This window comes from Carcharhinus amblyrhynchos, chromosome 4 (assembly GCF_965287045.1).
Source record: "Carcharhinus amblyrhynchos chromosome 4, sCarAmb.v2.hapA, whole genome shotgun sequence".
Classification (NCBI taxonomy): domain Eukaryota; kingdom Metazoa; phylum Chordata; class Chondrichthyes; order Carcharhiniformes; family Carcharhinidae; genus Carcharhinus; species Carcharhinus amblyrhynchos.
In genome coordinates this window covers 51,745,186-51,770,366 of record NC_137327.1, presented here as the reverse complement: position 1 = coordinate 51,770,366, position 25,181 = coordinate 51,745,186, and the positions used below count along the sequence as shown (strand labels likewise).

At 42.2% G+C, this 25,181-nt stretch overlaps 1 protein-coding gene across 1 annotated transcript; it reads right to left on the bottom strand.

Annotated features, from left to right (window-relative positions):
* Positions 1-1,006: 1,006 nt before the first annotated feature.
* Positions 1,007-24,897, bottom strand: tradd (tnfrsf1a-associated via death domain). The gene is made up of 5 exons (XM_080187140.1): positions 24,860-24,897; positions 13,089-13,232; positions 9,508-9,776; positions 5,573-5,819; positions 1,007-4,473 (listed from the first exon to the last, which is right to left on the bottom strand). The coding sequence occupies exons 2-5, from the start codon at positions 13,222-13,224 to the stop codon at positions 4,178-4,180; spliced, it is 948 nt and encodes a 315-aa protein (XP_080043266.1). The 5' UTR covers positions 13,225-13,232; positions 24,860-24,897; the 3' UTR covers positions 1,007-4,177.
* Positions 24,898-25,181: the final 284 nt, after the last annotated feature.

Sequence of the window (25,181 nt, the reverse complement as noted above, 5' to 3'; positions counted from 1 at the left end):
GCTCTTTCACACTTTGTAACTCTTAAGATTTATTTGTAATCTTACTCCTTCATAAGTTTGTTAGCATCCTCTGCCTTTTGCCAGTCTCAAAGATCAGGAGCCTGAAACTGGTTGCCAAAACAGGACATGGGTGAAATCTAGTTCCCTGCCCATTATCCACCTGAATTCTGGCAGCATTGGAAAGACACAATTGATCATTCACAATTGGATGTGGTATTGTGATGTTATGAATGTGAGGGCATGTGAAAATGCCTGATCCTTGGCATTACTGTGGGCAGCATTGGATATTGATCATAGTAGTCAACTGATTGCTTTGGGGAAACTGGGCTCCAGTGAAAACAGCAACATTTTTTTAGGCTCCAAAGTTCAGCTCCATCCCATCCCTGAGCTCACCTAGCTGGCAGTGGAACACTGCAGGGAATTTGCAACTTCATCTCCCGTAGGTATCACATCAGCACTTTAGATGATGCAGACACAAACTATATTGGCCGGGATACCAGGGAGATCTCCCTTCTCCTTTGCAAACTAGTGCCATGGGACACCTGAGAAGGCAGACTGGGTCTCAGTTTAATGCCTTATTGAAAATTGGCACCTGCAACAACACAGCACTCCTTCAGTATTGCACTGGAATGTCAGCCTTGATTTTTGTCCAGGAGTGAGGCTTGAAGCTGGAACATTTTGTCTCCAAGGTGAGGGCACTATCAAGTCTGAGCTACAGCTAACACCTGAATGGCGTAACACAAAAACCCTGTAAATCAGAGTAGATGGATGTCTTGGGGTTGATACACTGGAGAAGGACACCATTGTCTGTGCCACCAAACATCTGGAAAGCCATGACAACATTTGAGTTGATCTACATCTCAAAGCCAAAGCCATGGAAAAGCAGGATAGAGTTATAGGCAGTGACCTAATTGGAGGAGTCCAGATAGTGAAAACCATTAGACAAAAGATCTGCGCTGCTACACACAATGATTTAACTGGAAAATGCCAAAAAATTGCTGCAATATTGAATTTAACAGATGTAAATTTATTTGCATTATGTATAAACAAAACTTGTATTTGCACAGCATTTCAAATAGAGAAATTAAAACATACACAGCACCTGATACATTGCTCTCCATTTTGAGCTTTTCAGTAAAACATGAAGCAGCAAAGATGAAGTCAGATACATAGCCATGCAAATTGGTTTGTATGTTGAGAACATTTCCAGAACATTGCACGGGTTTCTTCGGACCGAGAACATACCACAATGAACATCTACACTTTGTGGTTCTCATTTTACCATCAGTGGAATTGATTGACAACATATATTTATTTGGCTTTGAGATGGTGTCTCAATGAGCATTCTGAATACTGACAATACAAGGAGCAGACAAATGTCAGTGCATTGAATAGAAACAGATGAGCATAAAACACATACTGTCCATACAGGGGAGGTTTGTACACTTAGCTCAAATGGTATAGGCAAACAAATAGGGGAGATTTTAAACCAGGTTTTCTAAAACTCTTGAGGCACATTACTTTAAACAATGGGGAACTGGGTGGTGGTGTAAGGGGATGAGTAGTGGTCTTTCCACTGCAGGCTCTGGATTTAGACCCAGCCCAGATTGATGGCCTACTTTGTCTCTTTAGGTCTGATGTAAAATAAGGTTGGGCAGTAACACTGAGTCCTAATTTAAAACAACCCAACTTGTACTGACAAACTCACCCTGAGATCCCATGCACTGCCCAGAACTGCAAAGTGTCACATTGTTGTTGTGGAGGGCGCTCATTTAATTGAGCTCAAGACAGTGTTGAGACAGCGACAGCTTTACTTGATACCAGTGAATGTTTGATGCAGATACAGGATGTCATTAAAAAGAGGTCACAACACAAACAGAGTAAAAGATAAACTGCAGTACAGTAAAGGCTGTCTCTTTTCATAGAGCTCAAAACCACAAGCAGCCAACTGATACATAGAAAAAAAACTTGCAATTAGGTAACAACTTTCACAGCCATAGCTCATTCCAAGGTGCTTCCTAGCCAATGAATTACTGTTTCTTTTGAAGTTTGGTCATTGGAATAAATGTAGGAAACACAGCAGCTGAGTTGAGCAGAGCAGGTTTCGCCAACAGCTATGTGATGATAATCAGATCACCTGTTTTATGTAATCTCGGTTGGGGGATAAACAATAGCTGGGGCACCAGGAGAATTCCATTGCTGTTCTTCAGATTGTGCCATGGGGTCTTTCACATTCTCAAAGGGCAGACAAGGTCTTGGTAAAGGTCTGATCTGAAAGATCCCTAGCCCTGACAATGTAACACTCCTTGGCTCTAGACTGAAGTGGCAGGCTGCATTGCATGCATCTCCCTGGTGTGGGACTAGAACTAATAACATTCTGACTTACTGGAGAGAGAGCTCCCATTGAGCCTCAGCTGAACTCAAGTGGAAATCTTAATGCTGAGGGCAGAGAAAAGTCACTTCCCAAAACAGCAAAAAAAACAACCAACGTCAGAGCAGACTGATTTAGAGTACTTCCTGGGTTTTAGTTATCATGCAATATAAAAGCACATTGTCTGGGTGCCCTCTGGACCAGAGATTACTGTATACACCGATGAATCGAAACACGTCAGAATTACACTTTAGGATTTAGTTTCCTGTGCACAGTCCCAGTCAATCTTCTGGCAAACATTCTATCGCTCATTAAAAGAACCATCACCTCTGGGGCTCTCCTACGGTAGCACAATAAACCTGATGTAACTGCAATTGGAATCATTGCCACCAATATAGGATGTCCGTTAGCATGCATCTTTGATTACTGAGGCCAGAATTTCTCCGAGATTCATTAGTTGGGAGTTCTTTGCTTTTAAGCAGTTCTCTCCATCTGGACCCACAGTATGGGAAACTACGAGGTCAAATGTTTCCTTCTCTTTGTCAATGATCAGGTTCAATGATCTACTGTGAGCGAACGCACTAACATCCGAGGAATTTTACCAGTGCTTTTGGGATTTCATTCCATATGGAATACACTTCATTGGGACAACAAAGGGGCCTTGTCCATAATACCCAAAACTGTAAGGGATTAGCTGCACATTAGTGGGCTCTTTCTAGGATGGATTCAACAGTTTGCACTAGCTGCTGCTGCTTTGCAAATCTCAGGAAAATGCTGCTTTTTAAAATCACATATTTGAGATTGCAAATTGTCCCACCCAGTAAGTGACCTTTGGCGAGTCAAGCCTACTTAAGGACAAACATATCATATAGTACGTGAATCTTTCAGAATTTGTCGGTTTCAAATAGGTGGAATTGAGAGGGAAAGGTGTCTTAATCCTAATATCGCCGTGTTATTTTAGGAGGGAAAGAGCATTTGGGCTCAAAGTGAGGTTGGAAACTCTTCCCGTGTCGGTCATGCATCTACCACTCTCAGGAGAGGTCCAGAGGATTAACGGCAGAGTTAAAGCTTAAAACAGTTATATCCTGTTCCTCCCCCTAAAAACACCTCATTTCTCAATCCCAGAAGAGTACTCCATATTATCCTTTGGCCTGGCAATGATACAATACAATCCAGTGCCAGATCTGGGACAATTTTGTGCTGTTGGCCTATTACCTGCCAGGGATTAGAAGGAAACTGCCAACTTCCACATAGCTAGTTGACAGAAGAGATTTTCATCTGAGAAACATCTGACATTAATGTGAGGAAAAAAAACACTTGCCTACACTCAGGACAGAACTAATGAACTTGGCTTTGGTCAGGATGAGAAGAAACAAAAATTTGCAATGCAGGTCTTGGCCTAGTCTTTCTCCATAACAATACTGGTTAAAAAGAAAACAAAATTAGCCATTCTGAAGTGTACTCAATATAATTATGCGCACCAATACTTTTGTCTAGCTTACAATTAATATGCATGTTGATTTGCAAATCAACCTGGAAAATATTGTGGAGTATGCATTAAAATATATAAATGAGAAAATGCTAACAAGATACCGTGATTTTTTTTAATATAAAAAATTGCTTTTGAACTTGGAAGGAAGTGAACAGCCCAATGCAAGACACAACTCTGTCATAAATGATGAGATTAAGGAATAATGCTCAGAAGCAATGATTAAAGTTGAAGTAATAAAACTTTTCACATTTTGCCTTTGGTTTTACACTGCCACATGAAATATTTCATTGTCTCACCTTAGTTGCACTCATCTTCTAATTATTCGAGGCGTTCAGCAAAAGCTCAATAACTCCGACCAGTTCACTCTCCTCCAAAGCTTTGATCAGCCGACTCATTGTAGCTTTCTTGCCTTCACATTGAATAAACTTGAGCAGCATTTGGTATGCCTGTTCATACAATCCTTCCCGCTCATACTCAAAGGCTATGTTATCAATGGCAGGATCCCGAAGACCCCGGCAGCTTTTCTGTAACATGCGACCCACCTGCTTCCAGTTCCTGCCCACGGTTTTGGCAAAGGTGTAGTGATCCTGTGTATTCAAGACATGGTCATCTGGGGGCAAAAAGATAACAAAAACATTACTGAGGGGGAAGATACAAATTCAATCACTGCATTGCTGCTGCGTAATAATTTCTTTGGAAATAAAACAAACCAATAAATTTATCCAAAAAGCTTTGGTCAGATTGCATCATATTTACTAGTGTTACAAAGGGGCAAGACGACAATGCCAAACCATCAATGCTGCAACAAGGGTAACTGTCAATTCTCAACTCAGTCAGTCAATCTGGAGCACATCATTGCAGAATTAGCATCCATTAAACCACCAATTTAGTTCCATGGAGATGCAAACTGCTTATGGAAGCTGACTAAGTTACAACAGGTCTATGCCTTCAAACTCTATGTTTAACTCAATCTTAGGTAATGTGCCAAGAGGGGAGATCAAAGAAAGGACAATAAATTAAGAGGATCCCTACACCCCACTTGTATGCCGACAGTAAGTTCAAAAGCAACAATCACATTGACCTTATTAGGTTCATTTCCTGTGCCTTTTATCATTACACATTCTACTGAGTGACCTACCAAAAGAGAGTAAAATATATCAGATAAACTTGCATAGAATTGTTTTTTTTAAAGCTTCTTTCACTCGTTGGATAAAGAAGTCAATTGCAAAGCCAGCTTTTACTGCCACAGGCTTTCATTGCCTTCATGAGGGTGGTGATGAGCTGCCTTCTTGAGTTGTGGCAGTCTGTGAGGTGCTGTTAGGATTTTGACCCAATGCTGATGAAGGAACAGCATTGTCAGGTATGTGATTTGGAGAACTTGCAAGTGATCGTGTTGCCATGCACCCACTGCCCTCGTCCTTCCAGGCACTGGACATCACAGGTTGGAAAGGTGCAGCCAAAGACCCTTTGTAAAGTTGCTGTAGTGCATCTTGTAGGTGGTGCAGGTGGTGAAAGAAATAGATAGTGGATGGGTCCTAATCAAGAAGTCACTTTGTCCTGTGTCATTACTGAAAATTTAATAACACCCCACTGAAGAATATCTAGCTCTTAAGTGAAATTGATGGAGCAGCCATGAGGGTGATAACAATGATTCTCTGTTACCCCACGGGTAGTTTTCAACAACTGCATGTGTGGAGACTGACACTCACCAAACAAAATACCCCGAAATTCAAAACGGTCTGTCGAGCAAAGTGAGCTTCCGTTTGCTTGTGTTGAAGACAGAGACAGACTTGATGAAACTGGTGAGGATGGTGATAATGTTGAGGCTGTGGGTGATATTTCGGAATTGGTGCTGCAGAGTGTTCCAGCGTTCTGGCAGTTTGAATTGCATTCGAGAACCAATCGCCTAATGTCTTCTTCCAACCTGCTGACCTCATCATCACGGAGATGGTTTGGCTGAAATATATTTTGGAAAATACTTGAATTACTAAAAGGTCAGGCTCAGGCCTGTACAGTGGACCAATAGAATACGCTAAAAGGCTCAAAACTGAACTTGCTGCAGTTACGTAATACTGTTGGGTATATCAGTGGGGCAATGAGAGGGGACAGAATGAAAGTACACAACCACTTCAGCAAGGAGGAAGCTTGCTTTCTTTTGAAACAAATTAGATGGCTCCATAAATCTACGTCAATCTTTTGGATGAATTAAAGACAATTTTAAAACTTGCATTTATATAGCGCCTTTCACATTCCCGTCCAAAATGTTTTATGATGAAATGGAGTCATGTATGATTTTCACAGGAAGTGGCCGCACAGCTCATTATCCAATTAGTCCTGCTCTTTCCCAAAACTCGGTTAAAACACTTCCCTTCGAGAATTTACCTAATTATTTTTTGAAAGTTACTTCTGAATCTGCTCTGTTCCAGAATGAATAAATCACAGCTTTTCAAAGTCCTCCACATAACTAAAGTCCCTCGAGTCCAGGTAAATAATTTCTGCATCCTCTCCAAGGTCTTGACACCCTTCCTAAAATGTAGTGGCCAACACTCCAGCTACATCCTAACCAGTGCTTTATAAAGTTTAAGCATTATTTTTGCACCCTGTCTTCATTTACAAAGTCAAGGATCCAATGTCTTTTGTCAAAAACAGGCTTCTCAACCAGCCCTGCCACTTTCAATGTTTTTATACATACAATCCCATTTCTGTTCCTACAGTTGTACTTCCTCCTACTTACTGGTAATTTTTGTCCCAAAATGTATGGTTTTGCACACAATTTCATTGGTCTGAAACATGGCTAATCTATTTCCTCTTACAACCTGTTACTAGCCTCCTCCTAGTTTACCATGCTTCTGTCATTTGCAGCTTTGAGGTTTGTTCTGTGTCCCTGGGTTCAGGTCATTGACAAACATCAGAAAGAGCAATGATCCTAACACCCTGCAGAACCCCCCCCACTGTATACATTTCCCCAGTCTGAAAAACAGCAGTTTACCACTCTGCCAAACTGTGGCTTTATCAGTTTTACATCCATTGTGCCATTCAAATGAAATACTATTGTATTGAAGTGTTGTCACTGTGGTAACATTGGAAATTTTAACCTGATAACTGGTTGAGGAATAAATAGTGGCTGGGACACCAGAAAGAAATACTCTGCTCTTTTCCAAAATAGTACCATGGGATCTATTGCATCTGCCTGTGAGGTTTAACGGGGGTGGCACGATGGTATAGTGGTTAGCATTGCTGCCTCACTGCGCCAGGTACCCGGGTTCGATTCCTGCCTTGGATCGCTGTCTGTGCGGAGCCTGCACGTTCTCCCCGTCTGCATGGGTTTCCTTTGGGTGCTCCAGTTTCCTTCCAGAGTTTGAAAAGTGTGCTGGTTAGGTTCATTGGCCATGCTAAATTCTCTGTGTACCCAAACAAGTGCTGGAGTGTGGCGACTAGGGAACTTTTGCAGTAACTTCATTGTTCTGATCGTGCTTGCTCTCTTATTTTCCCTGTCTAATCAGTTGCACTGAAGACAAAAACAAGGCAGTATTGTTAAACTTGCACAAATCTCTGGCCCCACTTCAGCTAGTATATTGCATAGAAATGTGGTCTGCACAACTTAGGAGGGATGTCAAAGCCTTATCAAGGCATTAGCAGGGATGATGGATTTCAGTTATAGTAGAACAATTCCAGAAACTGGGATTGTTCTCCTTGGGCCCGGGTGAGTTAAGAGACGACATAATGGAAGCATTCTAAATTGAGGAGCTTCAATGGTTCCAAGAGGCTGATGTGTTTCCCCTTGGTTGGTGGGTTAATTGGATCACAGATCTAAAATAATTGGCGAAAGATCCAGACTGGAAATGAGTAAATATATTTTCACGCAGAGGATTGCTGAGATCTGGACAGAAGTGGTGGAAACAGGTTCCATAAGAACTTTCAAAAGATAACTGGAATTATTCTTGAAGAGGACTAATTGGCGGAGTTACAAGGAGAAATGTGGATCTCACAGTAGGACAACTCACTTAAGAGAGGTTTGATTTATTAATTCACTGTATACTAGTACATGTGACAAAGTACTGTTTTGTGCATGCTATACAGACAAAGCATACTGGAAGGAAAGGAGAATGCAGAATGTCATGTTACAGTCAAAGCTAGGGTGTAGAGAACAATCAACTTAATGTGAGATAGGTCCATTCAAAGGTCTGAAGGCAACAGAGAAGAAACTGTTTTGAATCGGTTGGTACGTGTCAGACTTTTATATCTTTTTCCCAACGGCAGAAGGTGGAAGAGAGAATGCCTGGTGTGCATGGGTCCTTAGTTATGCTGGCTGCTTCTCCGAGGCAGAGGGAAGTGTAGACAGTGTCAACGGATGGGAGGCTGGTTTGTATAACGGCATGGGTTACTCGTGATCTTTTGTAGCTTCTTGCGGTCTTGGGCAGAGCAGGAACCATACCAAGCTGTGATGTAACAGAAAACAATTCTATGGTGCATCTGTAAAAGTTAGGGAGAGTCGTAGTGGACATGCTAAATTTCCTTAGTCTGCTGAGAAAGTAGAGACATTGGTGGGCTTTCTTAACTATAGCATTGACATGGAGGACCAGACAGGTGATCTAGATACCTAAAAACTTGAAACTCAGCCATTTCTACTTTGTCCCCAATGTAGACAGGGGTATGTTCTCCATGCTTCCTGAAGTCGATGACAATCTCCTTTGTTTTGTTGATGTTGAAGGAGATATTATTGACGTTGCACCAGTTCACCAGATTCTCTATCTCATTCCTCTACTATCTTGTCATTGTTTGAGATCTGACCCACTACGGAGGTTTCATCAGCAAACGTGAAAATCAAGTTGGTGGGGCATTTGGCTACAGTCATAGGTGAGAGAGTATAGTAGGGAGCTGAGGACACAGCCTTGTGGGGCACTGGTGTTGAGGATGATTGTGGAGGAGGTGCTGTTGCCTATCTTTACTGATTGTGGTCTCTGGGTTAGGAAGTTCAGGGTCCAGTCGCAGAGGGAAGAGCCAAGGCCCAGGCCATCGAGTTTGGAGATAGGTTTCTTAGGAGTAATGGTTTTGACGGCTGAGCTGTAATCAATAAATAGGAGTCTGAAATAGGTGTCTTTGTTATCTAGGTGTTCCAGGGTTGAGTGCAGGGCCAGGGAGATGGTATATGCTGTGGACTTTTTGCAGCAGTAGGTGAACTTCAGTGATGGTGCATTGGCATCCCTGTCTCTGAGCCAGAAACTGAAGGTTCAAGTTTCAGCCCAAAGCATGATAGCCAAGGAAGGTGTGAAAATGGCATGGCCACATGGCAGGCAGTAAGAGCAGGAGAGGTTCCTGGTCAACCAGATGATGGGAGCAAATTGGAGCCTCTACCATCACTATCCATAGCTCTGGAACTACAGCATGTGTTAGAATGCATGTTGGCACAACTACTCAACTCTACCTGGTAAAGGGTGGAGGAGGCTCAATTGGCTGGACAGCCCGGTGTGGATCAGATTCTTGCCGACAACAAGTGCTTTGTCCCTATCTGGCCTGGGTGGACTGGGGACGTGTTATCAAATTTGTGGCTTTGTGGTCTGGGACCTGCCTATGGGACACACATTTAAAAGCATTACTATAAGACTGATGACCTCATTTCTGTACTGTAAAACTCTACACCCACCTCATTCTCTTTGATGTGTTTTAGGCAGGTGTCTGGATTATCCATGATATCATCCAGTGTCATTGTACCAGCCTTCAGCTCTGTCCTGAAAGTGGTATTGGGCATAGACTGGTTTTGAAAATGATACCCTAAAGCTTGTTGGAGTTTGTCATTTTTGTAACTGTGAAGAAACTTCCTGCATTTCTCCTCTTCTGTAAATTTCAGCTGCAGTCCAAAGATACTTCCATAAATTTTCAGGATTTCGTAACCTCCTGCACTGCCGGTGGCATCTGTAAAAGAAATGACTGCACATTAACCTTCCAGTTGCTCCCACTTACATAGGCTGCATGTAGATTTGAATTGCCTCATAGAATTGCAAAAGAAAAGTTTAGAATTTCTTCTAAAGTTTTGAGTCCAGAGAGATGCATTAAATATTCACTTAGTAGTTCAGAACCCCAGTGTTGCTGTCGAAGCTTTTTGTCTTGCATTCTTCAAGATAGATTTGCAAGAATGCCTATTGGATAGGGAACGCTAATTTATACTGCATGAGAAAAGAGTACCGATTGGTTGGCTAATAGACACTCGGTTGAGGTGTTGCCATGGAGAAGACATCAGGGAACAGTTAACTGACATGCTTTTGTTTAAATTCAAACCAGTCAAGTCAACTCTGGTCAAGGCATTTCTCTTGGAATGAACCAAGGAAGCTGTCCCCCGTACTTTTATTTAGTTGAAAAAGGTGCAATTCACGGGCATGCTCCTTCTGTCTGGAAAAGACAAGGCCCTGTATGTGAATTATGTAAATCCCAGCACGTACAAGTGAGCCATTCAGCAAATCTGACCAATAATCTTAAATTGGTTGTCAGTGTAATTGCCACAAAATCAGTGCCAGCAGCAATGGCTTTGTAAGTACCACAATTCAGGATTGTTTAGCAAATGTTGCCCAATTGCTAAATCACATTTAGTGTTGGACATTACAGGAGGATTTGCCGCACCTCCTACAGCTGCAGGAGGCAGCTGCTGTGGGTTTTTTTTTGGTCCCACTATTGCCAATGGATTTGCCATTCAATCTGGCCTACACCACCAGGAAACCCATGGCAGGGGTTCACTGTAGGCAGGACCAGAAGATCCCGCTGGCAAGAACAGCCAGAAAATTCCAGCCTATGTTCTGAGTTTTGCAAGAATAGGCTGGTTGGATGTGGTCAGTACTTTGCCTATTGTAAACAGCCAAAGATACATATTGTTTTATACAGTTCTCCAATCATTTGGAGGTATGGCCTTCGTACCTGGCATGACAATGGCACTGACTTCACATTATTCTGCAAAATAGTATGCAAGTATATTTCAACTGTTGCTCAAATTGAGATACTTTACCCTGCCAAGGTAATCTAAGGTAGACCAGGCACTTCTCAGGACCAAAAGCAACATCCTAGACCCATTCATGAGTTTGGACAATAGACAGCGAGCATGGTTGTTAGCATAGCTGCCTCACAGTGCCAGGGACCTGTGTTCAATTCCCAGCTTGGGTCACTGTCCGTGCTGAGTCTGCAAGTTTTCCCAGTGTCTGTGTGGGTTTCCTTTGTGTGTTCCAGTTTCCTCCCACAGTCCGAAAGATATGCTGGTTAGATGCATTGGCCATGTTAAATTCTCCCTCAGTGCACCCCAACAGGTGTGGCGACTAGGGAATTTTCAAAGTAACTGCATTGCAGTGTTAATGTAAGCCTACTCGTGACACTAATAAATAAACTTAAACAATGATCTGTCCAGGGTAGCCACTATCCCGCAGGATGTCTTTGATGTGCACTACCTCAGCATCAAGCTTGCATGGTGAGCAGATGGCTCAGTCTCTATTGACAAAGTTTTCAATAAGACCAATCTTATAGTGTGTGGAACTGTAGGAATCCCAATCTCTTAACTTGACCAGTAAAAGGTACTGTCCCCTTTCTAAGGCATTAAGATCTTTCCTATTGCGTAGAGCCAAAGTACCTAACTCGAAGTCTTTTTATACAGGCTCATCAGTACTTTCTTTTTATGTTTAATGCTTTGAGATAACATTTGGAAATTTATTAGCTTATTTCACTGCTCTATTGACCCAAGGTTTTGTCTTCATGCCCTGATATTTCCTTTCAGAGTAAATATCTAACACGATTTATCATAATTCCTGAATCCCTGCACTTGTCTCTTACTCTATTTCCTTCTCCCTCTTTCTATGAGACGAAGAGGCAGATATTTGTGATGAAAATAGAAGACTTTTCAATAGTTTATTAATATTAATCTGTGCACGTGCAGTAATATTACTGGAATTTTATAGTTTAAAATCCATTAGGACTGTTGCCTAAAATGGATAGCGAGCTGAGTTACTTAAACAGAAACCACTGTGGAAAATGTTTGTAGAAGTATTATTAACTATGTAAATGTAATCTGGTCTTCAAGTTTCATTTTTTGTCCTTTTTTAATAAATGTTAAATTTAGTTTTAAATCTTCACAAGTGGTTTGAAATTCAGATAGCTTCTCATAAAATTGTTTGCATTTCCCTTTGGAATTTGGGCAGTCTGACACTCACCATCATTTCCAAATGAAGTCATTAAGTTAGTGGATTATCTACACAGAATTCTCAAATCATTTTGCTAAATTTTCACAAAAGAGATTTCTCTACAATGCCAAGAAGCAACAGCAAGAAAAGTAAGATGAGTGGGTGTTATCTATAAGACTTTTTTTTGACAACGTGTACAATTTCTTTTTAGTTTCTTATATTACAACAATAACTACATTCCAGATGTACTTCATCAGCTGCAAGTGTTTGGGAAAGTCCTTTGGTCATGAAACACGCTATCTTAATGCAGTTTCTTTTTAAAAAATATCTAGATTGGACTCTTCACATTTTGTCTAATTGGTCCAATTTTCCACTTAATCCAGGAGATAACCTGGCTTTCCAGTGGGATATACATGGCGATGCACTATATATTTAAGGAAATATACAACCATAAATGTTACATTTCCTGATCTTATCCCTAGATATTTTCCCTCTGGTTCACATTGGCAAATATGCTATCAACGCATTCAGGGAAATTGATGCCTCTTGCATTACATTTTTGTTTCTCTAAGGATAGAAGTGGCACATATTTGCTTGAGATCATTCAAGGCACATGGAAATGGACTACCTGAACAATTTGAAGAAAGCCAACCCAATGTGAATCTCACCTGATGCTAGCTACTCTATCCAAGACTGTATTGTATCCATGTCCAATATACTTGCCCATTTCAGACTGTGAGAGAGTTGGCCCCAATAAACTCTCCCTAACAATACAGTTGTTGGAAATCTAGAAACAGGATCAAAAACAGATATTTCGAGAGATTGAAAATCTGATAAACATAATATTCTGGTGGTTTAAATTGTTCGATAAAGCCCTCACAAAGGGGAGTTAAATCTGGACTGGTTTATCTCATGGACCAAATAGTTTCCTCAAAGATACTAACTATACATTGTGCACACCACTGAAAGCTATGGAGAACAGAAATAGCATCTTGTGCTCCAGCTTATTTACAATAACTAGCACAGAGATGGAGAACACCACCATACCAGACAGCTGGAAGTTGCAACTTACCAGCAAGAGTCAGTTTCAGAGCTTTATAAATTCTCAGCTGTATCTGGGGGTCCCGGTACAAGGTCGATAGATCCATTTTGTCTGAGTGAATGAAGAGGAAGACACTGCCCACCCAGGCTGGAGCCACAGAGTCCATCCTCAGCCCTGCAACCAACATAAACAGTTCACTCAAACCAGTGAGATGGTCTCGCACATACTGAACGCTCGGTGACTGGAGTGTAGGCGGAAATGCACATACTTTACGAAGAAATATGGGTCCTTCTCCAATACCAACTTATTACCAAATCATCCAGAAACCTGGAGAACACAAGATTTCACCACTGACCGCATAAGCCTTAGAGCTAAGAATGATTTATAATAATATGAATGAAGATTGTGTTTGGTGAAACTCTGCTACTGCAAACTTAATGATTTGCTCACATAGCCTTATATTTTGAGTGTGACTACCTCCCCCCCCCCCCCCCCCACACACCCAAAATACCACTTATATATTTTGTGTATTATTTATATAATGATGCTCAAGGGCAGAATATCAGAAATATATCAACTTTTGTCCATTCTGACACGTTCGTAGAATGATCGTAGAATCCTGTGGTGTAGGAGGCCGCCACTTGGCCCATCGAGTCTGCACTGAACACAATCCCACCCAGGCCCTATCCCCATAACCCCAAGCATTTACTTCAGCCAGCCCCCTTGACAATAAGGGGCAATTTGGCATGGCTAATCCACCTCTTTGGACAGCGGAAGGAAGCCGGAGCACCTGCAGGAAACCCACACAGACAGGCGGGAAGTGTGCAAACTCCACGTAGACAGTGACCCAAGCTGGGAATTGAATCCAGGTCCCTGGCATTGAAAGGCAGCAGTGCTAACCTTTGTGTCACCGAACAAGAATTACTCTTAAAGATTGGACCAGGCTATTTCTATTTCCTGGACAGTTTGAAGCCTCAGTGTTATATACAGACTCAGGCAAACACAATCTCTTATATACAAGTCCAGATAATTCAGTCAAGCACATTACCAGGCTGACAACTACTCTGAGTAAGCTGAAGCTGATTACCCAGGGGAGTGCTACCCCAGGAGTACATGATATCTGCAGCAATCTGGGAGGATCAGAGGTAGAAATGTGAAATGAAACACAGTAACACTGATGCACTACAGTATTATATAGAAATAATAGTCACTGACAGAAACAATAAAATGAGAAATAAGTTTCTAAGTTGTACAAAGAGAATGCCATCACCTCAGGTTTACCTCCCAAGCCATTAGTATAAGCTTTCCTATATCACTGACCTGCCATGCTATGGTCTACTTGAGTGAGATCAGCTATTTCATGCTAACATATATCATACTATTTTGCCCCGTGGACCATTTCTGAAAGGAATCTGCTACTGCCCAATCTAATGTCAATGGGAAACCCACGGTGGACCTTCCATTAACCGGACAGAATTCAAAATTGAAACCCTGGGGTGGAAGGTCAGTGGCTCACTACTGCCAATTTCCTCCTGTGGGGGACAGTTTCAGAACAATACAGAGACGAGGACGAATTCCTTCTGAGTGCCTTCAGTGTTTCAAGTTCTCGTTTCCAGTGAGCAGTGGAGGTTGGATCATCAAATACATTCAAAGTTGAGTGAGACAGATTGTTTATTGTCAAGGATTGTAGGGGATAGGCAGGAAAGTGGAGTTAAGGCCAGATCAGATCAGATCAGCGAAGACTGTACTGATTGGTGGGGCCAAATGGCCTATTTCTGCTCCTATTTCTTAAGTTCAATCAGCCCTCACCTTTCTGACAAATATAACAATGGCATATCCTTGAGTACAACTGATTAAAATGTACCCATGTCTTTCACCAAACCCACATCCACCTAGAAAATGCAGAATCTATGAAAAACTTTCGATCTGTAGCATAGCAGTTTGGGATTTTCAGTTTCAGTCTCTAAGCTCTATCAACACCTGATGTTTTCATAGGCCCTTCCTGCTCTGGGTACATCCGGTAATTAAATGAATCAGGCTTCCTGTTCAAGCCTTAGGCAGACGATGTTTTTTCCACATTTTTATAATAAGGGCTCCTAGCAAGAACAAGCACACTAATTGTAATTCCCACACCCTCTTCTGAATGTTGGGGCATGTTCTTTAAACTTAAAACTTATCCCAAGCATTTTTTTCTAGAATGCAGTTCTGCTAATCATTCTCTGCCTCCCATGCTGGGAGCCTCCTTTCAACAGTCCAGCTGAGATCAGGAGCACAGTGTGGCAATCTGCAGATACAGACACATATGCTGCCTCACCAAGCAGTGTGCAGAGTAACTCAACAATCCTACTGGGAAAAACTTTCAGCTTGAGAGAGTATTTACTGGCCCCAATCTCAGAACAACTGGGCAAGCCAGTTGCCATGCAGTCCATCGACCATGCTCTGCCATCTAATGTGGCCATGGCTGATCTTTTGTATCAACTCCATTTTCCCACCTGCTCTCCATATCCCACGATTCCCCAAGAGACCAAAAAAATTTACATTTCTGCTTTCTGGGGATGGAGAGTTCCAAAGATTCACAACCCTTTGAATGACGTGATTTTTCCGCATTGCATTCCCAAGTGATTGACGCCGCCTCTCGAAGCTTTAAGATTCCAAATGATCTGTGACCCCTCAGGCACATAAGGAAGAAGTGTCTGGCCTTACATTATATAGTGTGGGGGGGAGGGGAGGGGGGGGGGTGTCGGGAAAAGGAACCATCTCCAGTTGTTACATTAAGGTACAGTTAATGTCCTCAGTTGTTCATGTTAAAAGCAGTATTGCTGCCAAGAGAGAACCTCCCTGTTACGAACATTGCTGTATTTCAGAAAAATCACAATTTTTACAGCCCGACATATTGTATACTTATGCTGCTTGTGGAGGAGCAGGAGAATCAAGACATCTAATAATCTATTGAAAAGACTTTGAAGCATCCACTAGGATTTCCACATCAATTACACATCACACTGAGGAAAGACACATCTTCCTGTTTTTTTGGAATTTAAAATTCTTCCAATTCTGGTCATTTGAGAGTTTCAAAGTTCCAACACCATAACTTTAGCCACCAAGGTCCTAAACTCTGGAATTTCCTCCCTAAACCTCCAACTCACTTTCCCTCTTCAAGACACGCCTTAAAATCTTCGACCAAGTTGGGGGTCACATATCCTAATATCACTATGTAGTTTGGAGTCAAAAGTTTGTCAGATAACGTTCTTGGAAGTGCTTTGTAAAGTCCCACTAAATTCAAGGTGTTACGTAAACACAAGGTGCTATAGAATTTAACCAACTCGGCTTGTGCAGATGCCAGTTTTTTTTCATGGTGTACAGCATGACACCACCACCTCCACAATCCCCTGAGTTAATATAATTTTCACTGGAACAATCCTTGCTCTTCATAAGAGGAGAACAGCATGAATTTTAACCATGGTTAATATTCCAGTTTCTACTAAATTTCTGCAAATGGATGGGGCGGGGAAGCAGCTATTTCGAAGATTAAAAAACAACCTATTATTAGATCTTTGTTCTGGACTTTATACCTGGGTTTACAGAGTCACAGCACCACCTGCTAGCAGGAAGACAGTCTCACACTGGCACAAACATTCTCCCAGCTGAAAACACCACATTCCACTGCCATCCCGTTGAGAGAGGCAATTTTCAGCTTTTCTCCCTAACCCTCACTGATGTCATACTTGCAGGAATAGTGCCCAGCTCAAGCACCAGTTAATGTGACAGCCCCTTTGAGGTGCAAGATATCCTGAGTCTATAAAATCATCCTTAATCTGTGCACATAATTACAAATTTTGCATTCAAAGTGCATCTGATGCTGTGCCTTGCAAACCTGCCACAACTATTTAAAGTTGTTTTTTTTTAAAAAAAATCACAACTCAATTAACAAACTGTCAAATACTCGACGGGTTAAATGTGAAGGAATCAGTAAGTGTTTTCTTCATGTAAAAAGCAGAAATAAAATATTGCAGTTTCCCACCTGATAACATCTGAAAGCAATTTGTCTGCCACAAAGCCCACATCATTTTGTTGTCTCATTGCCACTTCCAGCACACAAAGATGACCAAGTGCTTCACCACAGATTCAGAGTCTGACTCTAAGTGGGGTTAACTATTACATGTGAAGTACAAACGGTATCAATGCAGCACTGTCACAGAATCCTGGACCCCATTTTCCCTGTACAGAATCAATCTGAGCCTTGGGATTCTAGCTTGATTCTCATTCCAAATAGTAATGATTCTATACATACACCACCTGTAGTCTTGCAATCTAAGCTTGTCAATCCTACCCAGGTCAGCGGTGCAATGAAATAGCCCCCACCTGCCTGGATGAGTGCCACTCCAACACTCAAGCATTTCAACACTGTGCAGCACAAAACATCCTGCTTAGTCAGCACCCCATCCACAAACTTAAATATTAATTCCCTACATGGCAGGAGTAGTGTGTACCCTGTACAAGATATACTGCAGCAACTCAACAAGCCTCTTTCAGTCACACCTTCCAAACCCATGGTCTCTACCACCTAGAAGAATAAGGGTAGCAGATGGATGAGAACATCACCTAGGGTTACCATCCTTCCTGGATTGGCCTGGAGTCTTCAAGAATTGAAGACCAATCTCCAGTATATCCATGTGCAAGCCTGGAGAAAAATCTCAGAGCATTAAAGATTCCTATCCATTTTCTTTGAAAAAAAAAACTTCATCAGAAATAAAAGTACTAAAATGAGAATGAAAGTCTGTTTGGTTGACAGTCAAGCATCGTCCAATTGGGTAATGAGTCTCTGATGAAGGGTCATCCAGACTGGAAATGTTGCCTCTATTCTCTCTCCACAGACCTGCTGAGATTTTTCAGCATTTTCTGTTTTCGCTGTGGGTAATGATATTTTTTGCTTTCCAGTTGACAGAGGAAGGCAGATGAACATGTTGGCAGATTAATGGCTGGAATGTGGGGGAAAGTCATGTGATGAAATCTCCAGGAATACATAGAAGCACAGTTGACAACCCCAACACGACCACCTGCAATGTTCCCCTCCAAGACACAAACTAATGTGACTTGGAACTATGCTGCCATAATGTCACTGCGTCAAAAATCAGGACAAATTCAGGGAAGTGCCTCTCCTACAGCACTGTGGATGTACCAAGACCACTTGGACTACAATGGTTTAACACCATGACTCCTCACCATCACCATAAGGATAATTAAGTGCTGGTAATAAATTCTGACTTTGCAGGCAATGCTGAGGGTCCCTGACTGAATATTTAAAAAAGATCTACTGCAGATTTGCAGTGACTCCACTGTATCCATTCCTGCCAAATGTCAAATTAAAACATTACAGAAAATAAAACACAGGCATATTGCTTTGTCCATACTCGCCTTCCTGTGAACCAGAATCAAAAGTATTCTGCCCACAGATTTACTAACTAGCTCCAAGCTTCTTCTGTTCATCTGAATTAAAAAAAACTCACAAAATGGAGGGTATAAGCAAAGCAAGCTGGACACTCAAGGCTTTAGATTCTGCAATGAATTGTAAAGGGTGCAATTCTGCAAACATATCACCATCAGCTGCCAGAGTGAGCATGGCACATGTGGTGAACAATTTATATTTCTGAAATATAAATACTGGAGACTAGCTTTAAAAAAAAACAGGAACAGCGCTTAATTTGCAGCTTTTGTAAAAACAGAAATATCTCAAGCCCAGCTGATCCTGCCTTTTAGTTTGCCTGCTGCACACGTCAACATGTCACCCGTTGCCTGGGAAACAGGATCTATTGTAGCGAGGTGGAACTTAGCTGCAATCCTTCTGCTCAAAAGGAAAACCATACCAATTTTTTTAAAAATACAAAATGATTTTATGCAATTTTTTGACAAAATTGCTACCATCACCAGTTACAAGAAGGCATCACTGGAATGGGCTGCCTTTGACATAATGTGTTCTCCCCAAAGACTGCTGCAATGATCAGTGTCAGTCACTGGTAAAATGGGTCATTTATAGGGAATGTTGCTTTAAGAGACTCCTGTTAGTTGAGGGTAAGGTCACAATGATAGGTAAGCAGCAAGCGAATCTTATTTCACTTCTTGCAATGAGAGTTCAGCTCCATCCTGCTGACGATCTGTCAGTATCCTCAGGCACAAATTCAAGCAGACTTTACTTCTATTTGTTTTGTCAACCTCTGCAAGCATCATTTGTGACATCGACTATTGTAAAAGTATGCGTGCATTTTGGATAATGCTTAAATCCTTGAATAAGCTATTGTATCCTTAGGCACAATCCTATCTTCAGCACTAGAATGGCACTGGTACATAAAGGTTCCTCTTTCAGGACTAACCCACGTCCATTCCACTGACCAAACATGTTCTAGGAGATTTGTTCTCAAATAATTAACACCAAAATGGCTAGCGCTCTTTCATATAGACACACCAGCTCTAATGCAATCCTTCCTCATATCTCTCATTTCTGCAAATCGCATAAAATCATTGAACCTCTCGTGCAGGAGGCGGCCATTTGGCTCATTGAGACTGCACCAATAGCAACCTCACCCAGGTCCTATCCTCAGATATTTGCTCTGTTAATTCCCCCGACACTAGGGAACAATTTAGCACAGCCAATCAACCTAACTCGCACATCTTTGGAATGTGGGAGAAAACTGGGGCACCCAGAGGAAACCCACACAGGCACAGAGAGAACATGCAAACACCACACAGGGACCCAAGATCAGAACTGAACCCGGGTCCCTGGTGCTGTGAAGCAGCAATGCACAATGCAAAAATCGCTCCAAATAAATTCATTCCAGTGAATGATATTACGAGATCTTTTATGCTCACTGGAGGGACAAAACAGGGCTGTGGTATAATATATCAGCTGAAAGACAGCATCTCCAGCAGTGCAGGACTCTTTCAGCATTTCATTGCAGCATCAGTCTAGATAATGTGCTCAGCATGGGATGTGAACTCACTAACCCACAATCAAGCGTCACCATACAGAAATGCCATTTATATCAGCCATGGCTTTCAGTGCCAAAGTATTAATCGTCATCGTCATGAGATTTCAGATGGTCTTATTTATAAAGAGTTGGACATTGAATGAAGGTCCCCGATCATGCTAGACTGAAAGGCATAAATGAGATGAAAATTGAGGTTATAGAAGTTGATCCTGACAAGGTGAGAAAGCAGGCTAAAAATGTTAGGATTTGCAGCAATAAATGCCACAATGAAAGATAATAAGCAAGGCACAGAAGTAAATAAAAGGCTCTTTCAAGAGACATTCAAAAGTAGACCAGGGATTAATTTGAGTATGAATCAAAAAGGAATTGATGGAGACAGAGTAAACGGAATTGGAGAATGGCTGGGTGGAGAAAAGGGAACAGAGTGTGTGTGAAAATGGAAATGTTAGGTTATGTGGAAGGAGGGGTATGAGCACTAGGCTTGTTCCAGGTATTAGGCCTGATACGAAATAGGAAACCCAGTTCAAGATTTTTAAAAATGTATTATTTCACAGGATGCGGACATTGCTGTCTAAGGCAGCATTTATTACTCAAAAGCTGATAAGTCACTTTCTTGGACCGCTGGTGTAGGAACACCCACAGTGCATATAGGAAGGGAACTCTAGAATTTTGACCCAGCAACAGTGAAGGAATGGTGATATATTCCCAAGTCAGGATGGTGAGAAACTTTCCAGGTGTGGTGTTCCCATGCGTTTGCTGCCCTTGTCCTTCTGGACTGCAGTGGCTGTGGGTTTGGAAAGCACTGCCTAAGGAACTTTGGTGAGCTGCTGTCACGCATCCTGAAGCAAGAAGAGCTAGGTTCTGCTCAGCTCCAAACAAGCAGATGCGGTGCTGTGAAGATTCAAAGCAGCAGCAGATAGAGATCAGATTAGAAACTTCTCCAAACTTCAAGTGTTGTCTTAAGTACAAGCAGATGGTATTTGTAGCAACTGGCTTTCTTTTTTGTATGACTGCAATTTTAAAATCTAACTCAGATATTCAGGCCAAAGCTTCCCATGTATATCTTGTAGGTGGCCTGTGACTTGGCCTCAGAGGTCAATATTCAATGATGTGCTGGGTGGTCTAATTAGCAGTTCCAGACACATGATGGGAGTGTTTTAATCTTTGACCAACAGACAAGGAAACATTATCTACCATAACTATTTCTGACATGACTGGTCACTGTTAATGGGCACTGTTAAATCACTCAGGTTGTCCAGTTGGTTCTCCTGTGAGAAAGCATTTCATAGAATTCCTATAGAACAGGAGACCATCCAGCTCATTGACTCTGCACCAACTCTTCAGCAGAAGATTTTATGCAGACCCACCCTCTCCGCCCCCACCTTTTCCCTGCAGCCCAAAACATTTACCCCACTAATTCCCCTAACCTATATATCTTGGGCACCAAGGGACAATTTAGCATGTCTAATCCACCTAACCTGCACGTCTTTGGACTGTCGGAGGAAATCAGAACATCCAGAGGAAACCCACCCAGACACGGGGAGAACACGCAAACTCTGCACAGTCATCCAATGAAATTGAACCTGGGTCCATGGTGCTGAGAGACAGCAGCACTAACCACTGTGCCAGCACGCTACAGTTCCTCCAAACATTGCACCAATGCTGAAAGGCTTTGGTGACAGCCCAAATTGGGCTAACCCATCTGCATTCAAGGCAAGATGCTCATGTCAAAGTGAACTGGTATGTCTTTGTTGATGTGACACTTCTACTCTTGAGATTTCAGATCCAAGGCTTCAGTGTGGTGATATGAAGTTTGTCACTACATGCATCCTGGGTGCTGGTGTGCATAAAGGCATTCTAAAATAATTCTCATATTGACATATTTGAGATGCAGAATGAACACCCATTCCAGGGAGTAGTGCTTTTCTGTAGAATATGTCAAGGTGTGTGATGCCAAACACAGATTTTTGAAGGTTCTGGAGAAGTTGTGTATATCATAAGAGCCATTGTGTTTGATGTGGGGTAACTGGTGTGCCATAAGGCTTTGTTTGCTTGATGGGTGTTTGGTGGAACGTCGAAGTGGCGTTCGCATGCACAGCCAAAGTTGCCATTGGCTGAAGTGGGCCCTCAACCTTTGTAAATCATAAGTCAGGGCTTCCTCAGGCCGATTCTTGCAAAGCAATGCCATGCACATATATCCATTTGCAGGACTCTGCTTCAGGCAAATTGTTGGTGTTGACGTTCAGTAACAGGCTGCCGGGACTGATTTGAACCTGTTGTTGAGCATTGTGTATCTGCTCGCCCGGATGATTGCTCAACCCTGTTATGCAATCTTAAGTCACAACAAATGTCAGCACAAAGGACATTGAACGTTTGAGTAAACAACTAATTGGTTTGACAACACCTTGATAAAGATCTGCTCATCCACATATACACATTCTCATTCCACTATATCTGCTGGTTTCCATAAGCAGGAAATAGTCACACTTCTTAAAATGCTGGAGTTCCATCAAATGAATTTTTCTCAGCTCTCTGGTGGACTGAAGACTGATACATTGTTACTTGGCAGATGACTGCAATATGACAGAGAATGCACCCCCCCCCTCCCCAGGATCTACTCGTTTGAATAAAATGAAAATCACGAGAGCGGGGGTGTCAGCCCGTGGTGGGGCACTGTAACTAAAACAAAACATCAAAAAGCAACTTACAGAATCAAACCAATCTGCCATTTCAGGTTGGGGGAGGGGGGAGGTGCAGTGGTGATTGATGCACTCCAGCCCGTGGCGTCCACTGGTTGTGAAAAGTCTGGTGTGTCAATGGACACCTCATGCTTCATCTCCAAAGTCACCTGACCGCAAACATAGCCATGGTAGTGGGACAGACAGTTGGCTCGGACAAACCCCTCAAACACCCGCAGCCTAGAACTCTGGGATATATACTCACATAACAATTAGCTCTTAGCTCTTTATGAGCAATGCAAGAGTATTACAAGGTCACACATTCTGGGCCAACAACTCCTCGAGACGTCAATCATATTGGCATGAAAACATCTCCATATTCTAGTGACAAGCACCATTGTCAAAGCAAGTTCATTGTTCAAAAGGTCACTTCAAACTACCCGAGTGACTCCCCCATTGCTAATGTAAATTGACCACGCATTAGTTCAGGACTTTCAAGAAAGCAAGTTTCTAAAAAACAACTTACATCAAGCAGTTCATGCTCAACATTGTCTGTCCATCCCCAATCCTAGTGTTGACTAATGCATCCTTTCTAGATGGTGAGTCTGCCTTTTTGATAAGCAACTAGCCTTAGGGTCAGTACAGAGAGACACTCAGTCAGCTTGGTGCATGAACTGTTTGCCAAGAATGAGAAAAGGTTCATATTACAACACTTCCCATTCCCAAAAAAAGTAGTCCAAGTACACCTAGCAAATATAGAACGTCAGTTCTTGCTCCATTCTCTCACTTACGAATCATAGGACAACAATCATAACTCAACACTTAATACAAGTATTGAAAAAGAAAAACAGCCAATCCTGTTGATCAACTGAGCATGCACATGATTGGTTATTCATTTTGACATAAACAGAGACGTCTTAAGGACCCACGGATACGGGAAAGTAACCTTTACCACATCACTGAATAAATTTCCTCACCAGTTTGTAGAGGGGTTGTCTAATCATTCATCATTCTCAAAGTCTCTCATATTTCTGTTTACCATTTTCCTTTTTTAAACAAAAAACAGGATTCTGCAAAATCCAAAGGTGCTTCCACTCAATCTCAGACTGGATCCTGCAGACTCTACGGCACTTCATAAAAAAACTCAAATCAAGTGTGTGTGGTATGACCTCCCTTCTACAAGGCGGTGCAGTGCCACTTCAATCCACCTGAACTGCCCATATTCTACCACTGTCCAGTCACACTCTAAGCTGAGAATTCTGCACCATTTTCTGCTGAATTAAAAATGTCCTAAAATTAAAAATTGTGCATTCAATTTCACTCCATGCTGTGAGCATATATCCGCTTTCACATTTTAACACAGTACTGAAATCAAGTTGTTGGAGGTGTCTGTTAGGGGATTTTCACAGTAACTTCATTGCAGTGTAAGCCTACTTGTGACACTAATAAATAAACTTTAAAAACGTTTCCTTCAGGTGAGTTATTAAATCCTCCCCCTCCACTGCATTTATCAAAGATGCAATGGTACCAATCTAGGTACAGCCAATATTCTCACCAACATTCCTTCCTCATCCCCAAAACAACTGGATTACAGTCATTTCTATCATGGCTATTTATGTGGGCAAAATGGCGGACGTTCTCCTGCAGAAATGAATGTATAAAAAGCAAGTGTTGGGAGATGGATCTGAGATACGAGAAGGGGGTGTTTAAATTCAAACTTCGCCTTTCTAAAGGGTAGCCACAAGTCTGAGGCCTTCCAAAAACCGGGACTGAACTATTTCGAGATAAGAAAAACAGATAAAGTTTTTAAAAAAACAGGGTGAGCACAAATCACTTTTAAAATTGTCCATTAATTTAGACATAAAAGCCTCCTTCACTACCCCGCCCTGCAAACCGGCTGGGCCAAACTTGCTGTGGATGGAGAAGAACTAACACCTCCTCAAAGGTTAATACTGGGAACTGGTGCGAGAGGCACAGCAACTTCAGCCCTTCCCCATCAGACTGATCATATCTGTCTCACTGACGACACAACAGTCCATTTCCACAAGCGGCCCAGCTCTGGGGAACGAGGCAGTGAGCGGCCCCTTGGTACCTGGTTGCTAGGTGACCTTTCCCGGTACCCTCCCTCCCGTTTACTTACCGCGAGCTCTCCGCCGCCTGCTCAGCCCCACTTCCGCCCCCCAGCGTCACAGCATCTTTGCTCTTGCGCACTTCAGTTTGTCTGGAAACGTTCCGCTTTGTCATCCACTAAATGAATGAAAGGCCCTTTTAGGAAGCCGCCCGCCCGCACTGCTTAAAAAAAACATTCGGAACGGGAATTTACAACGTTTTATTGCAGCGTTCAAAATGCCGTAACAGTCAGCGAGCCCACGCCTTGCCTTCTCGAGTTTGAACGGCACGGTAATGGAAGTGGGGAAGGACCACAATACAAAGTGACAGAGAAACTGCTCTATGTTTCCTAA

Excerpts from the sequence above, each read along its gene's own strand:
- tradd (XM_080187140.1), bottom strand. The coding sequence starts at position 13,224 with ATGGACTCTGTGGCTCCAGCCTGGGTGGGCAGTGTCTTCCTCTTCATT. Across the intron at positions 5,820-9,507 it reads AACACATCAAAGAGAATGAG|CCAAACCATCTCCGTGATGA; the intron begins GTGGGTGTAGAG and ends AATATATTTCAG. Across the intron at positions 4,474-5,572 it reads ATTTCGGGGTATTTTGTTTG|ATGACCATGTCTTGAATACA; the intron begins GTGAGTGTCAGT and ends TTTTGCCCCCAG.